We start from the raw sequence: 17,606 nt of genomic DNA, 5'->3' as shown, positions 1-17,606 counted from the left end.
GGTTCACGTCTTTTGTAACCTCTCCTCTGGACAACTGATTGCCTATTTCCAATCCCTCCCTCTATATTTCAACTCTAACAATGCTACCAAAGTGGTGTGCCTAGAGCAAAGGTCTAACCATGCCAATCAAATACTCAAAAAAAGTTCCAGCAGCTTCCTACTGCCTTTAGGATAAAATAAAAAACTCCTCTGGTATTCAAAGCCCGTAAATAATAGGGCTCAATCTTTCGTGGTTTATTACTCTAGTACTATATTCTATCCTACATCGTTAGCATACTAGACTTGCTTCTTTCTGTTATACAACATGGCGTCATCTTTGCACATCTCCACATCTGTCTGAACTGCCCTCCTTCTTTAGCTCTGACTTAAAATCTTCCTTTAAAGTTCAATTCAAATGTCATTTCCAATATGAGGCCTTTCTTGATTCTTCCTGCTATTAGTATCTTCTCCTCTAAAGGTACCTTTGGATTGGGAGAGCAAGGACTCGTTTTTGTCTTTGTGTTTCTACCGTGTTTCCCTGATAATAAGACACTGTCTTATTAAATTTTTTGGATAGAAAAACACCAGAGGGCTTATTTTCAGGGGAGGGCTTATTTTAATGAACATTGACAGCAATTTTAATAAACAGGTAAATGTGAACAAAAAAATGTACCTTTATGCAATAAGCAAATCACTGGGGAAGAACAGGATGACGCACTTACTGCTACAGCTCTGATTGGATGCAGCTCGGAGCGCGGCATGCGTTTCACCGGGCTCACTACAGCAGCAATCTCAATAGGGCTTATTTTCGGGGGAGGGCTTATTTTCGGGATAGGTCTTATTATCGGGGAAACACGGTAGTACCTACGATATAGAACCATATATGCCTTAAGAGAAGGCACTTAATAAACGCTGCTGGGTGGATTAATAAAATCTCTTTATGATGATGACTCTAAAAATCTACTTCTTACCTAAGCCGACAAAGATTCCACACCCTTTCTAGCTAGTGCTAAGGGATTCCCACAACAAGTTTCCCTCTAGTTTTTCCTTGGATTTTCTGGTGTTTAAAAGTATCATCATTTTTGCCTGTCCCCAGCTAATTACAGAAGACATTTATGAATCAAAATAACTTTTTAATATACAAATTGTCAAGCTAAAATAAAGAGACAAACCATAATAAAGAAAAATGAGGTGTTAAAGGATTAGATTCCAGCCCAGAATAATCTAAATATGTTCCACTCTAGATTCTGTGTTAACTTTTGTTCATGTGTACCTTTCTTCTTCCTTCTGTTTTTTAAAGCCCTGGATAATAGTTGCCATAAGCCAAGAAGAGAGAATTTATTGATCTAATACTATGTTGCAGACACTGTGCCAGTCTCTGAACATTTAGCCATTGGAATCTGTTATAAGGATGCCTGCTGATAAAACTCTTATGTCAATTTTGAATTTGCAATGACATGGAAAAACACAAAAGCATTTTAAGATATCAACTACTGATCATCTGTGAAGATGAAAGATGAAGGGAAAAGTGCACTGACACTATAGTCAGAGGACTTGGGTTCAAGTCCTTCCTCTAAGGTGTAAGGCAAGTTACTTAGCCTCTGTGGACTTCAGGTTTTTTATCTATAAATTGGGAAGACTGGAGTAGAAGCCTCCATAGTCCCTCCCATTTCCAAATGTGATCCTATGATTATCCAGATGTGGCTTATTTTGTTTTCTAGCTGGTAATACCCATAGTATTTTACTTAAATTTCTTCCTTGATTTCTCTTTCTTTTTTTTTGAATTTTTTGAGGGGGAAAGGCAGGGCAATTGGGGTTAAGTGACTTGCCCAAGGTCACACAGCTAGTGTTAAGTGTCTGAGGACGGATTTGTGGATTTTGCTTTCTATTAACAGTTACACAAAGCTTAATCAATTTTGTTTTCCTTTTGTCCTTTCTGTTTTAAACTTATATTGCCTGGTATTATTTATTTTAATAGGGAAGAGTGATTCAACTCTGAAATATCACCATTTGGCAATTCCTTTGTTAGTGGGCAAAAGAGAGTTGAGGAGCTTTCCAGTTAAGATGCAAAAATGTGATTGAACCCAGCTTTCTTACATATACCACAACTATCTAAAAAAGGTAACCAACTGAGTAATGTTCAAGAGAATTAAAATGAAACATAAGCAAGCCCTTCACGCAGCTGAGGACTGCATGAAAAGGTAGCCTGAAGCCTACAGATGTGAGGAGAGGGTGGTGCTTGAGAAGCTAGTTTGAAGCTCAGGCCAATGGAGACAGAAAAAAAAAAATGTGGGTCTTCTAAAGAGGGATGCTTTGGTGGAGGCAGGTGTGTGTGTGTGTGTAGGGAGGGGGCCAAGAAATACAGCACTAATTCTAGTAACTGGAGCCTAAAGCCAATAGAATCTTGGCTCTGGTCTGTTAAAGCAGAAAGAAAGGACAGAACCAGTCCTCATAGGTCACAATGTAGTGAAACAGAGTCTGGTCATGTATTCCCTGGACAGCTGAAAGCCACAGCAGAAAGGATCAACTCAAGACCTGAGGCCTTGCAATAAGAGGTTGCTACTGAATTTTGCTAATATTCAACTTGTGCCTGTCACAGCCATAGAAGAGGGTGGAAGCAAAGGTATGAGTGGGACACTTACGCTGACCACTCAGTCTCCTGTAGAGACTGAGAAAGAAGCTTACGACCGAGGCAGAGGAGCCTACTATTACCCACTTCATCCCAATCAGCAATAGGATTCAGACTACTGAGAGAGAGAGAGAGAGACAGTATACCAAATGGGGCCCACTGATTGCATCCTACAGTGCTTGACTATACAGAGATTGGCCATGGCACAAATTTCATTCAAGAGACTAGTATTGGAAATATGAGTAAGCAGAAATAAACACTGAAAAAAAAAATGAAGAAATAGTAAGGGTTAAGAGAAGCTAAAGAATAAATTCGAATTGATAGCCTCAATAAGTACAAGAAGATCTTTAGAGGGGAAAAAAATGATGCTTACTCAGAAACCCTATAGAGTGGCTAGAAGAAATGATGCAAGGAAAAAAAATACAATTGGAACAGAGCTTTTGAGAGAAAAATCAAAAGGAGATTAAATAGTTTAGAACAGTAGGCAGAACACCTTACACAACAGATTGGCTAAAATAGAACTCAACAATCCCACGAGTTAACTAGAAACAGAACCAAGTCAAAAAATTGAAAAAATTAAAAAAAAAAAATGATTATAGGTTTGTGTAAGGTATCTATATTGTAAAAACAATGGATGTAGGAAGCAAGTTGGGGATGCATAATTTGGGAATCACTGGTCTTGCCATTCTGGAAGGTAATTTGGAACTATGCTATAAAAGTTACTAAACTGTGTATACTCTGACCCAGCTATATATGCTTACTAGAGGATAAAGAAAGAAGAAAAAAGCTCAATATGCGTATAAACATATTGATAGCAGTTTGTTTTTTTGGTAGTATCCTCAGACTGGAAATTGGGGTGGTGGGGGTGGAGGTGCCCATGTACTGTGGAATGGCTAAATAAATCATGGCATATAACTGTAATAATTACGCTATAAGAATATATGAAATATACAGTTTTCAAGGAAAACTGGGAATACCTTTATAAACTGATGCTGAATGAATGAAGTGAATGGAACTAGGAGAATAATTTATACAATACCAACAGCATTATAAAGAAAAACAACTGCAAAGGACTTTAAAACTCCGTGATAATGAGGGTAAACAGTGAGTCCAGAGAACTGATGACAAAATACATTATTCACCTCCTTCCAGGGATGTGACAGACTTAACACTGAATGAGGCATATTTGTGGATACGGCCAGAGTGGGATTTTATTTTGCTGGACTATGAATATCTATTTAGGGTTTTCTTTTTTTTTCTTTTTTTCATTCAAATGGGAAGGGAGAAGGGAAAGTTTATCTAATTAATCAAGTTTTTTTTTTTTTAAATCACTCAACTGCCTGAAATCATGACCAAAGGAAAAACCTGGTTAATATGTTTTAAGAAATCTTAAGGGAAAATTGCCCAGATATCTTTAGAGCCAGAGGACAAAGTGAAAATAGAAAGAATCCACCTCCTGAAAAACACCCTAAGCTGAAAACATGTAGAAATGTTACAGTCAAAATACAGAGCTGCCAGGTCAAGGAAAAAATAGAGCCAGCAGTCAGAAAGATGAGTTCAAGTACCAAAAACTTGATTTCCTGGCTAAGTAGGGAGTGAGAGTAGCCAAGAACAGCTCTGGTTTTGAGTATAAATTAATTTGTAAAACATTATAGAGAATGGTGCAAGATTATAAGTAGCACCACCTTACAAAATAGTAAAAAGTAGGAGAAAATGAGTTTACAGAAAGTTTAAGATCCAACTAAGATCATTTAAAAGCACTTAAAGATAAAAATAGGACAAGTAGGGAGGAAAAAAAAGGGGAATATATATGCTAGCATTTCTGTAGCCATCTAGTTTCATCACCGATGAGAATGGACTATATTTAGACTTCAACAACTCGGATGATAAATTATATAAAATAGAAACTTCAGACTGACTGAACCAAAGCAACTATACTCAGAAGACATCCTTACTGAAGACAAATGAATCTACAAAGCATCAATGGGACAGATTTTCAAGATATATGAAAGAGGGGAAGATGCCATACGATAGGGAAAAATCATAGATAAGATTATTAACCAAAAAAAGGGGATAATTCGAGGTGACAATTATTATTTATACATATGCTTATTTTCTCATATCTATAAAATTTCTGAGAATGCTTTCTGGTGAGACAGAAAAATAAAAGGATGCAGCCAAACCTAGCACTCTATACTAGCCACTCAAAAACTTTAAGAAACGTTCCATATGAACAAAAGGACACAAATATAAAAATAATTTTTAAAATCTCTGTAAAGTCATTTCCCCAGCCTTCACCTTGAACTAAAGGGCTCTGTGATAAGGACTATAATCAAATGTTTACATCCTCAAGGGAGAAGGAGAAAATATTTATTGTGCCTTTTAAATATCATGACATTTTAAGGGTTAGTAGGGGAACAAAGTGTGAGAGAAGCTCAGGGTTGGAGTTCCACCACCACCTGTCCCCAAATAGAAAAAGAATATACTAGGAATGGGGAAGAAAGAACATAAGAGGAGAAAATTACTCCAACAGGAGATCAGGGGAGTGGGTATCCCATGGACCTTATAGTTTTCTGACTAAGGAAAGGGAAAATTAAAGAAAAAAAAAAAGAAAAGAAAATCTAGTTATAGTAACAAAATGAACAGGGGCCAAAGCCAAGACAGACAAGAGAGGGCATAAAGTTGTAGATGGGATAGACACAAACTACAACTATGGAAGGCTGGTTATGAAAGCAAGGGAGCAAAGGCGGAGAGGGGAAGAGGAAGAACAGTCCAGAAGACAGGGATATGGATTGGTATTAGATTCTTCTGAACAATATAAATTTACACACAGGGCTGATTACACTTCTCACTACTGTCCAACTTTTTTCCTTCTAAATAATGGAGTGGATTATGAAGAAAAAAAAATTAACAGAACAAGGAAAGAAAAAAACAAACCTAATGATCTTATGATTATGAATGGGATGAACTCACCCATAAACAGAAGAGGGCTAGAGAATCATAACTTTTGAGTTGGAAGGTATCTTTACAGATGAGGAAATGGAGGTGCACAGACGTTAAATGGCTTGTCCAAGATCATGCGGTAAGTGGTAGAGTCAGAACTTAAACCAGTTTCTTTGACTCCAAACTGTGGACTCTTTTTGTTGCACTACAATATCTAGCAATAAGGATCAGAAAGCACATCCAATAACTTGTTTATTTGAAATATACTTTAGATCACATTCCTATTGGGCTAAAATGAAGAGGTAGAATAGAACTTATACCACAGCCAAAATTTTACAAAAGGAAGTAATAAACATTTCAGACAAGGGAAAAATAGTCATGATCAAAAGAAATAAGCAAGGGGTTTACAATAATGTTTAAAGGCACCACGGATATTTTTTAAAACCCCATCAATACTAAATATATACATGTACTGAATGGCATAGTTAAGCACTTAAAAGCTAATCAAACTACAGGAAGGTCAAGACAATAGAACAACTGTTTGAGCCTTTAACATGACTCTATCAGGCAAAGTAAAATATAAAAGAGATGAACAAGAGAGAAGCTAAGATCTAAACAGAATATTAGAAAAATTAAATAATATAAGTTAAATGAGAATTTCAGGAATACATACTTTTCACTATTGCATTACTTTACAAAAACTGAAGATATACTTGTGTATAAAGTATTCATAAACAAATACAGAAATGTAGAAATAATAAATGCATTCTTTATAAATCAATAAAAGTCATATATAATAATGCATATATGAAGAAAGGATTAAGAATTAGATGATTAAATAATGTAAATTTAAAAGAATAATTTATTTTAAAGAACAAATAATACAAATATATGTTACTGTATTAAAGAAACAACATAAACTTTGTGAGGTATACATAAAATGGTATAGAGAATTTATATTTTTAAGCACATCATCAAAACAGAGAATAAGATCCATGAATTAAACACGTAAGTAAAGAGACTAAGAAACTAACAAATAAAAAGCATAAAAACAGAAATCCCGAAAAGCAGAGGCAAAGCAGAAAACAAAAAGATTGTACGATAAAAGCTGTTTAAAAAGAATACAATGGATAAACAATTAAGAGTTGGATTTTTGTAAAAAAAAAAAATTATCAAAATAAAAACGATAAGGGGGAGGAGAATAAAGTAAATTGTCAGAAACTATTATAGACAATTATATGCTTTATTAAAAAAAACCCTAGTCACTCTAATTGTCTGTGTACAATTGCTTAAGTGGGCAATTCATTTTGATGTACCAGCATTACTTCAAATTCAACATATTTAAAACTGACGTTACCATAGAATCTGAGGTTTGGAAAAATTCTCAAGGATCATTTAGTTCAACTCCAATCTGGAACAAGCATCCCCTTTCCCAACCCTTTCCCTGCACAGGTTACCATTTAGCTTTTACTTGAACACCTCCAGTGGGATGTTCCATTGGGGAACACCTTTAATTGTTAAACTATTCTTTGTATCTGCCTTTCTGTAACTTTTACCTATTGGTTCTCATTCTGCCCTCTTGGTCAAATGAAATTAACATCTCTTCCACTACATGACAATCCATTAAATACAGGAACATTATTATCATTTTTACCATTCCTTCAAGCTTTCTTTTATTCAAGCTATAAAATTCTAATATCTTTAACCATTTTTCAACATATCATGGTTTCAAAGTCCCTTTTACTATCCTGAATGCCCTGCTCTGGCTTGGCAATGCTCTTTCTAATGTGCAATGCATCAAATTAGAAACAATATTCCAGACATGGTCTAATTAGGGTAGGTGTACTATGTAATTTTGACTATCCACATTTTAGGCACTATTTTTGTATTAATGCACTTACTTTAAGGGCATGATTATGAGGATAGATCTTGATTACAAGAACAGATAATCCTGTATAGAGGTTCTGGTTCTGAGCAACACGGTTTTCCACTCCACACTTTGGCTTGTTTTAGCTGTTGAGACCAAAATTTGAACATGGTTTTCAGACTTGAGTACAGGTTGGGGATATTTGTAGGAGCAGAATCAGGGACTTGTCTAATCCTTGCTGACAGAATTTTGGGACACTTGGGTATATTAATTGCTACTGTCATAAATTTTTCAGCTAATGGTTATAGGATCCCAGCCAGGCACATGGTTACTTGGGAATATAATGGTAGGAACTATCTCTTTGCGTGAACTCCTCTGGAAAAGGCAATAAACATAGTGTTTCCAAGTGATGTATTAAAAAAAAGATACTAATTTAGATTTTCAGTATGTGATTTCTGACAACTGGGTAAGAATAGACTTAAAGAGGCCTCTAAATGGTTAAGTGGTAAGTACCTTGAAAGCTGGGTCTGTCTTATTATCTCTGTATTTCCAGAACCTAGTAGAGTACCTTATATACAATAAATATTTGCTGACTATCTCATTTGGTTTTATAATTTGAGAATTCCTAACAATGCCAGTAATTTCTAAAAATGGATTTTTCTGAAAGAGAATATCTAAAATATTTGCTAAGATGTAAACTTAAGTTAATTTCCAATTTTCTTTTAGAATCAGATTTTAAAAGTGTGAAGTATTTGTAGATATTAGCTTCATTTATATGTTTTATCTAACAAACTAACAGATCTAAATTTTATATATTCAATATCCTTAAAGTTCATCCAAAATTACTGTATATATTGCGAGGAGGGGGGAGTTAGGTGGTTCAGGGGACAGAGTGCCAGACCTAGAGTCAGGAAGACTCATCTTCCTGAGTTCAAATCTGGCCTCAAATACTTACTAGCTGTGTGACTCTAGGCAAGTCACTTAACCCTTGTTGCCTCAGTTTCCTCATCTATAAAATGAACTAGAGAAAGAAATGGCAAACCACTCTGATATCTTTGCCAAGAAAACCTAAATAGGGTCAGGAAGAGTTGGACATGACAGAAATGACCAAACAACTGTGAGGAAAACAGTGAATTCTTTAAGAACTGTAAAGGGACCTCAGAGATCAATCATTTTCAAGATGAAGACAGAGCCCAGAAAGATAAAAGCTTTGCCCAAGTTTGGCCAGTTAGCAGCAGAGGCAGGGGTGGACGAAATATTTCTTGACATCCAATCTAGTTCTCTCTTACATTAAGATAACGAAAACATTTATTCAGTATTCATTGTAGCAAATATTTTAAAATAAGCATAAAATATCGCAATTCAAGATCAGGATATCAAGTAAGCCATGATAAAAAAAAAATGCAGTTCTGCTCATGAATGATGTTAATAAATTAGCTTTTAATGGTGTTTCTTAAAATCACAGGTTCAAAGTGGGAAAGGACCTAACAGGTCTTCCACACTAACCCCCTCACAGATAAAGAAACCAAGGCTCAGAAAGGCTAAGTGTCTAGTACTCTATCTATTATGAAACTCTGCCCCTTAAGACTTAACTCTGTGTTATTCTAAGAAAACCAAATCAATATAACATAGCATTGACAATAATACAGACGAAAATAACTTAGCTGAGCTGAGGGGAAAAAACCCCTACCCCAGAAATGGGTGTTTTCCCACTCTCCTACTATTATAGTTAATCAACAAAGGTCTATTAAACACCTACAATGTCAGGCACTTTGCTAATTGCTGGACATACAAAGAAAGATTAAAACAATTCCTGTTGTAAAGAAGCTAATAATCTAATGAGACAATATACAAAGATCTATGTATAAGCAAAATATATACAAGATGATTTATAAAAATATATACAAGATATATATGCAGATGAACAGCAGAGGGAAGGCACTAAGTAGTATTAAGAGGGTCTGGGAAAAACTTCTTGCAGAAGCCAAGAGGCAGAAAAGAGGGGGGAAAGCTTTCCAGGCACCCAGGATAGCCAGTGAAAAGGGTGGATTTGGGAAACAGAGTGTGTTTTGTGAGGAGCAGCACAAGACCAGTGTCAAGAGAACACAGAGTACAAGGTAGGAGGTAAGCTGTAAGAAGACTAGAAAGGTAGGGAGCAGGCAGGTCATACAAGGCTTTTTAAGTCAAACAAAAGATTTTATATTTGATCCTAGAGGCAATAGGGAGCCACTGGAGTTGACTGAAAGGGGGAGGGTGTGTGTGACATGGTCATACTTAGGCTTTAGGAAGATCAATTTGATAGCAGAATGGAAGAGAGACCACAGTAGGGAGAGACTTGAGGCTAGGAGACCAATCAGCAGATTATTACAATAGTCCAGATGTTAGCTGATAAGGACCTGCACCAGTGTAGTGTCAGAGGAGAAGAGTGTATATGAAGGATCATACACACATATATAAATAATTAATATATATGCATGTGTCAATCTTCAGCAAATATTTAAGGATTCACAAAACTTTTAACACTAAAGGTTCCTTTTGTTAAGAGGTTGTACTGGATGGTTACTGATGTCCTTTCGAATTCTATAATTCTTTTGTATTAAAACCTACACATTAAATAAAATGACTCCTCTACCTGAGTCCTGTTCTTTTCATCACAAGCTCCTGCTGTCCCTTTACCCACTGAGAATTCATCACCGAGGTTGCAAGGGAGTGGGTGGGGTGGGGTGGGGTGGGAAGGTGATCAAGAATTAAGATTTGAAAGATATTTTAGGTTGGGAAATACTGCTATATAGTTCATTTTCCTTTGTCGCTTCTAACACTTAGGATAAAAACATATTCAGAATTATCTTAAAGAAACTGTAAGACTCAAAATGAACAATTATGGGTTTTAATTTAATGATCAAATTGCTTGTTAGTTTTCCAGTTTGCAATTAAAATAAGTAGAAAGTACTACAGATTTATAGAACTAAACTATGACCATCTCATATACTGATCTTAGCCATTTAGTTTCTCACAGGTACAGCTTCAAGTTGTCAGTTACAGCAGACTATATAAAAACCCCAAATCTGTTCTATAAGATTTATCCTGACCTAAGAATTAGCCACTACAAAATGGGGGTAATTTAAAAGGCCCAATGCTACTAAATATGCTTCTGTGACTGAATTCCCAGAGCCCAAGAGAAAGAGTACTATAAAACTTCAATGCTTACTTTCAGATCCTATATGAAAAAGCTCTGAAAGGAGAGTAAAATACAGCTTTCAAAGCCTCATATAGAAGTTAAATCAGAAAACCCCTCCCCCTCTTAATAATAGTGACTTGTTGCCTATAATGGCACATATATATATAACCTTTCAATTTCGGCTCTCACACCATTAAATGAGGAGTAAGCTATATTTTAAAGCTGAACAATGGAGCCTGCTGCTTTTGGAGCGGCATATAGGATTAAGCTGGCAAAAGTATGTAGGTAAACTTTGACACAGGACCGAGGATGAACAGCTACTGAATGTAAAGGTGGGGCGAACTTGGATTCCTCTAGCTGTTGTGGAGATAAAAAATCAAACGTAATCAAGTCTAGATAAGAGAGCTGGAGGATAAGTGAAGCAGAAAACCTAGAGTAAGAACTAATCTTCCTTAGGAGGAGAGTAGTGGAGAGAGAGCTAGCAGAATTTAACAAGGGGAAACTGAGCAAGCTGTTGGTGGTCGGCAGACACTGGGGGGTTCCTTTCAGGAGACGCTGGTCAGGGCTTCGGGGGAGGAAACGAATTGGGGAAGTAGAATGAAGAGGTGGAGATTTGGAAGTAAAAGGATGAGGGGGATTTCCAGGCAAGGAAATCAGAGACTTTTTTTTTAGAGTGAGAAGGCAGAGGCGCTCACACAGCTTCAGACTTCAGGTCCTCTTACTGGAGCCTGGCTCTGTCCCCGCCCCCGTCCCTCTTGTAGCCAAATCGGAGCCCCCCCCCCCCCCCCCCCCCCCCCCCCCCCCCCACCCCCCCCCCCCCCCCCCCCCCCACCCAGTTCAGTGGGTTGTTTCCCCCCTTTCTTCACATGTCCTTCCGGTCCCGGCCCCGCGGGCTCCCGTCCTCACCCGCGGCCTCGACGCTTCGCTTCGACTCCGAGCGGGCGCTGCTTCCTCCACCCACCAGCTCCAGTTCGGCGGCAGGACCCGGGCCTGCCCTAGCTTGGGCGGGCAGCGGCGGTCACTGCGCCGAGCCGGGGCTTCGCAGTCTCTGGGTCTGTCCGCTCCGGGCTCCCGACCGTCCCGGGGGCGGACAGGCAGTCAGCCGCCCCTCCCGTTTCCAGCCCAGGCCCAGTTAACAGCCCCTCCTCGCTTACTCTAGCCCCCAACCCTAAGCCCGGAGCTGTGCGGCCTCTGATTGGCTCCGGCGCGACCGGACGGGCGCAGGCATTGGTCCGGAGGCCTAGGAGGCGGGGCGCTGAGGGGAGCCTATTCCCGTAACGCCGCGCCAGTAGTCCCGGATTCCAGCGGCGCCTCTGGAGTGACAGCCTCTCTCACTCCGCCAGACGCTAGCCCCGCCTCCGGGAGCTGAGAGATCGGAATGTTCCATTTTTTATGGAATAACGGGGTAGTGATCGTGAACCGAAGCTTGAGAATTCCCTACTGCGCCCCCTCCCCCCGCGCCCCGTTCTTTTTTTGGCCTTTCCCTTTGCAGCTCCCCACAGGGACACATGTGCGTGACTGTGGGCAAATTGAAAGCCTGGGCACGAACCTCGGGGAAAGTAAAGGCTTGGGGAAGTGGCGCCTCAAATTGACCAGAGCCTCGCAGATAAGAGACATTATCTAGCAATGAATCGTTATTTTTAAAAATAGTAAACCCACAACCAACATTAACAAGTGAGTTTAGGAAGAATGATTCATCAAATCCTCTGATGACTAGTTAATGAAACTCGTGTAGTGTGAGGCGTGGGACTCCCAATCCCTGGACAAAACGCCAGATGAAGCTTAACTTCCTAACAATTTAAACTCCAATGTCTTAATTTTTTTTTTTTAATTTTTAAACGTCTCAATAGACAATAGCAATAGACTGCTATTGTCGAATAGAACTCCAGATCTACAGAATAGTCCTTTGCCTTCTTTGGAAAGTTGCTTTGTTAAAATGTTGGTAGAGCAAAGAAATAAGTCAGTTTCATAAAAATCAGGAAACACCTGAACGATCCAGATACAAATTCGAGGCAGTGTTTAAGTGTCCTCTTCCAGGGAGCATATACAAAATATTACCTAAAGGCTGAAAGATTAGCGCACCCTAATTCTGTATTCATTATACGATGGTGAAGATGGGCTCAAGAGACACATGATTTTTCATTTTGGAGAAACAGAGAAGTGGGAAAAGGTGTGAAAGATTCTTTGGACCCAGAGGGTGTTGGTGATTATAGTTTGAAGGATGGGAGAGACTTAGTACCGTGAAAGCTGTACACAACTGGGCATTAGAACTTAGTAGGAGGTTCAACAGTTGGCAGAGTTGGAAAGCTGAAAAGGAAACCAGTTCTGAGCACCAGGTAGTGTGGAGAGCAAAAGTTTGGTTCAGGGACTTTAAAATGTCTTAATAATTAAGGGTCAGAGGTGGGATTTGAACCTAGGTCTTCCTGATTCCAACCCGGGCATTCTAAAATGAAGACAGACTTCACCTATGGAAAGCATCCACTTTTTATGTGGTGCGTACTAGTCTACCAGTTGAATGTAGAGATAGGTTAGGAGCAAGAGAAAAGCTATGTAGTTAGTGTCTGACTTGATTCATTGAAAAATTGAAAAATGCTTCTATTTGATGTTAAGCTCGATCCTTTTCTTATCTTGTTAAAGTAAACTTTTTTTTCCTCTCCCCTCTCACCTTTATAAAGTACAAACTTTCACTAGCTCTCTGTTGCCTACCAAATAAAATGAAAACTTCTACCTAACTCAGGCATTCAAGGACCTCAATGATATGCCCCTAACTTGCTTTTCCTGCCGTCTCATGATACTTCCCTTCATATTTCCTCCATTTTTGTCAAAGTGGACAACTCTCAGCCTCATATTTTCCTACTTGTTCCCATCTTTCTCCTTTCAAGGCCCAATTCAATGGTCACTTCCACCAAGTCTTCCTTGTATGCCTAGGTGAGAGTGATCTCTGCCTTCTCAAATTTCTCATAGCACTTTGCCTGAATTCTTCTTTTGGACTTAATTCACTCTACTCTCGTATTATCATCATTTGTATACTTGTTCTTATCTATACTAGATTGTAAGTTCTGTTGAGAGAACAAATTTCCACCTTTGGAGTCTCAGCATAAGGCTTTGTGCTTCTATATTCCAAAGTGTTACAGTCAAAATAAGGTAAATCGAGGCACAAAGTTCCACACATGATCAATATGAGGCCCAAGTTTATTATTAAATAGTATCTCAGCTTCCTCAACAAAGCTAAGACCCCAAGTGAGGGGGATAGTTCTATTTTATAGTTTTGAGGAGTACAGAACAAAGAACAGGACTTTGTAGGCAGAGAACAAATGATGATTGATTAAAAGAGTTTCACATCATGAATGGCAAGATCAATATGATTGATTACAGAGCTGAGGCATGGGGAACAATATGATTGCTTTGAAATTGGGAATGAGGGACTCACAACAACTCCCTCCTTCCCTCCTGTGACTAAGAAATGTTCATTATTTGAGTTGAACTGCAAGGTTAGAGATAGTGGACAAGACTTCTTTGGATGGCGAACCAGGCATCCTTGAAGGGTAGATACAAGATAAAGATACAAGACTAAACTTCCTGATGTCCACTCATATCCGTCTAGATAACAGATTTCCTTGAGACAAGAATAGATCAGTGATTGGCAGGAGAACTGGATTTCTAAACTTAACTAATTATTGGCCAGCTGAATTTCTGAACCTAAGTTCAAAGATCAAGAACGGAGACTTAGGCAGTTACCAGACAAAATCAATTGACTAAATAGGATTAATTAAAAAAAAGTCAGAATCAATCTGATAGTTCCAAATGGATCTATGATTTCATAGATGCCCTGGAGGCATTCATCTAGATCTTTGAACATCTTAGGGATACAGGCACTGGCTAAAGCCTGGGTTAAATATTTGTTAGCTAAGGCAGTTTATGAACTCCTTTGTCTTCTTTGTATAGATGTGAGTTCTGTGATAAAATATGCTATAGTTTTCCTTCTTCACAGGTGAGCAGGACAATGGCATTACACAACAACCAGCCAATTAGAAGAATTTCTGAGGCTCAGAACTGCTTTGACATACCAGTGATCCTTTGTGAAGTGAACTCTAGATGAACTTGGAGATACCTGCAGAGGCCAGACCAGCCTTGAACAGCTCAAGGGCAGCCTTGAACACCAGCTGCAGATTCAGGACCTTCCAAACACCTTACTCCCTGGTTTATCATATTTACAGATGTCTTCTACTTTAACCCTACCCCTACCCCCTTAGAAACACTATTATCTCACCCTCTTTTCACTTCCCTTTGAGCAGCTGAGGAACATTTTCTCCTTTTCTGCTCTGTTCTAGCATCTTCTTTCCCCTACAAGCCTTTTCTCAGACAACAAATGCACTTAGTTGGTGTGTTGGACTCTGTTTCATTTCAGGTCCTTTTATGGGCCTGAGTGTCATTCAGTAACACTTGTTATGGAAATTTCTATCAGTTAAAACTTTTATTGGAAACTATAGCACATTTTGCTGAGTTTATTTTTTTAATGACTTTCCATTTTTGCCATCAGTAGGTTGTTTGAATAGGTTAGGTTGAAGTTGTTATAATTGCATGCTGTTTCCTTCACATCTTTATTCTTTTTTGTAAATCATGTATTGATTTTGACCCACGCTCTAACAAATCAATGACCTAGCTACACACAGACAATTGATTCAGGAATGACACCAACACTGATAACCAATTTTACCTGCCTGTTAAGATACAGTCAACAACTTTTTAAGAAAAGTTCTTCAGGGGTGGCTAGGTGGCTCAGTAAATAGAGCACCGGCCCTGGAGTCAGGAGGACCTGAGTTCAAATATGGCCTCTGACATTTGACACAAAAACTAGCTGTGTGAACTTGGGCAAGTCACTTGACCCCAATTGCCCTCCAAAAAGCAAAAAAGAAAGAAAGGAAGGAAGGAAGGAAGAAATAAAGGAAGGAAGGAAGGAAGGAAGAAAAACAGAATAAATTCAACATGTTACTTCCAAAGCTGTCCTGCTTATGTGTGTTTCCTTCTAAACTTTCTACTGTTCTTTTCTTTGCATTTAAAAATTGTTTTAATGACGCTATTTCTTTCTTTTTCCTCCTTTTTTTTGGTAGCACTATCACTAGCTCTCCTCAAATCCTCTGAACTTAAATTAAAAAAAAAAAAACACAATCCTTGTAACAAATGAACATTGTCAAGCAAAACAAATCCACACATGGATCATGTCCAAAAATATATGCTTCATTCTTCGCCTTGAATCCATTATCTCTCTTTCAGGAAGTGAAGAGAATGCTTTATCACTAGTCATTTAGAGATAACCTCTTGATTCTCTTCTTGAAGAATGTATTCAGGATAAATAGGCATGAGAACCATTCTTTTGAATGGTTCACAACTGTTTGGTCTATTGTTTCTGAGCATAGAATATTTATTCCCTTTTTATCACCTCTATCTTTCCCAAGAGTAACTTACCTTAAATCATCAAGTGTCAATGTATATTCTGAATTTGTTTGGAGGATCTTCTGAGTTGTTCGTATAATTTCTTCACCTCTTCATCTTTTGCAAGAGATGCTAACAGAGAAACTATGATTCTTTTCATGGTGATCTTATTATGAGCTCATCATGAGCCCTGCACAGAGAGAGATCAAAGTACCTCCTGAAATTATGTTTATTGTCATTCTAGAGTACACAATGAAAATAACTACTCCTTTATTTGCCTCCACAAAGAGAATTTGTCTTCCATTTAGCTGCATTTTCCTTTTGTCATCAGATTTCATTTTTAGCAAGAATAGTACCGTGTTTCCCCGATAATAAGACACTGTCTTATTAATTTTTTTGGACAGAAAAACACCAGAGGGCTTATTTTCAGGGGAGGGCTTATTTTAGAAGAATCTTACACAGTAAGGGGAGGGCTTATTTTCAGGATAGGTCTTATTATCGGGGAAACAAGAGTAATGTGTTTATAATTGCCTTCATCCAGCCATATGTCTATTAGTTGTTTGTTGGCCAATCATCTCACAGTTATATTACTGTGTTAATAGTCTAAGCCTGAAGTTCTTTGGACTTTCTGTGCCCCTTTTTTCCTTCTCTGCCGTTATCACTGAAGAAGAGGAAGGATGCTGCATGAGCCTAATGGATATTTTGTAATTTTCTTTGCTTCATAGAATTCATCCCCTATAGCTAACAGGTGATGTACTTAGCTGGATTGGCCTTTGGACAGTAAATACAGTCTGTCCTTGGTATCATACTTGAAGCCTGTCCAGTTTGGTAGAACTTGGTAGCAGTCACTGTCCATTGCCTTTGAGAACTCTGGATCACCTCTGTGTCACAATAAGGCATTGGAATAAGATTTTTGTGGCATTTGTTGAATTCTTTCTCCCTTTGTTCCTTAGGAACGTTTTTAATAGTAACTGTATTTCAGTTCATTTTGAGGAAGTTGGTTAATCGAAGCCTAACCCAGAGAGTAAGGAAGGAGATTCAAATTTCCCTGATAGTGAAGTTTAGTTAGAGAATTGTAGGCAGGAATTGTGAGTTTTAGAGGTGGATCCAGTCACCTATTGGAAAGGAAAGGGGTTTGAAAAGTATCTTTTTTTTTTTTTTTGGAGCGGGGAAGGCAGGGCAATTGGGGTTAAGAGACTTGCACAAGGTTACACAATAGTAAGTGTTAAGAGGCAAAAGGTTATCCAGACAAGGAGAGAGAATTGTTGGTCGGCAAAGAACTCTTTGACCAAGAGATTTCATTCAGAATAATCTGGGATGAGAGAAAAGGAATTCACTTCAATTTAGTTCAGTTCGATTCACAAAAAAATTTCTTTAAAAGTGAAATGTTTTAAAGATGCCTATCACTTAAAACTGTGGGGGCTCAGCATAGGACTGGGAGAGTTAAGCGGTCCCTGAAATCACTGTGGCTTTGAGTTTATGTTCCATTCTTGCTTAGTACTTATATTGTTTTGTATTTCTATTTCCTTCAGAGAAATCTTTCAGACTGGATCTTAATTAAGAGTTTCCTGCCCTTT

General features: G+C 38.2%; 1 protein-coding gene across 4 annotated transcripts in view; it reads right to left on the bottom strand.

The window, feature by feature from the left end:
• Positions 1–11,857, bottom strand: part of IL6ST (interleukin 6 cytokine family signal transducer) — a 44,990-nt gene extending 33,133 nt beyond the window's left edge. The window contains exons 1-3 of one of the 4 annotated variants that reach the window (XM_069096484.1): positions 11,503–11,851; positions 7,453–7,564; positions 5,582–5,765 (exon numbers count right to left, since the gene is read on the bottom strand). Coding sequence is in view for 2 of the 4 variants with exons in the window: in XM_069096483.1 (XP_068952584.1) it covers positions 7,453–7,463 (11 nt within the window). In the remaining 2 variants the exon portion in view is untranslated. Of the gene's footprint in view, positions 1–5,581; positions 5,766–7,452; positions 7,565–11,502 lie in introns of all 4 variants that reach the window. The other 3 variants (XM_069096483.1, XM_069096482.1, XM_069096485.1) reach the window with 3 other exon arrangements.
• Between the last annotated feature and the right edge of the window lie 5,749 nt (positions 11,858–17,606).

Source organism: Petaurus breviceps, unplaced genomic scaffold, assembly GCF_028583685.1.
Source record: "Petaurus breviceps papuanus isolate PSGF00001 unplaced genomic scaffold, PetGlider_PUasm1.0 229, whole genome shotgun sequence".
Taxonomy (NCBI): domain Eukaryota; kingdom Metazoa; phylum Chordata; class Mammalia; order Diprotodontia; family Petauridae; genus Petaurus; species Petaurus breviceps.
This window is presented reverse-complemented; position numbering and strand designations above follow the sequence as displayed.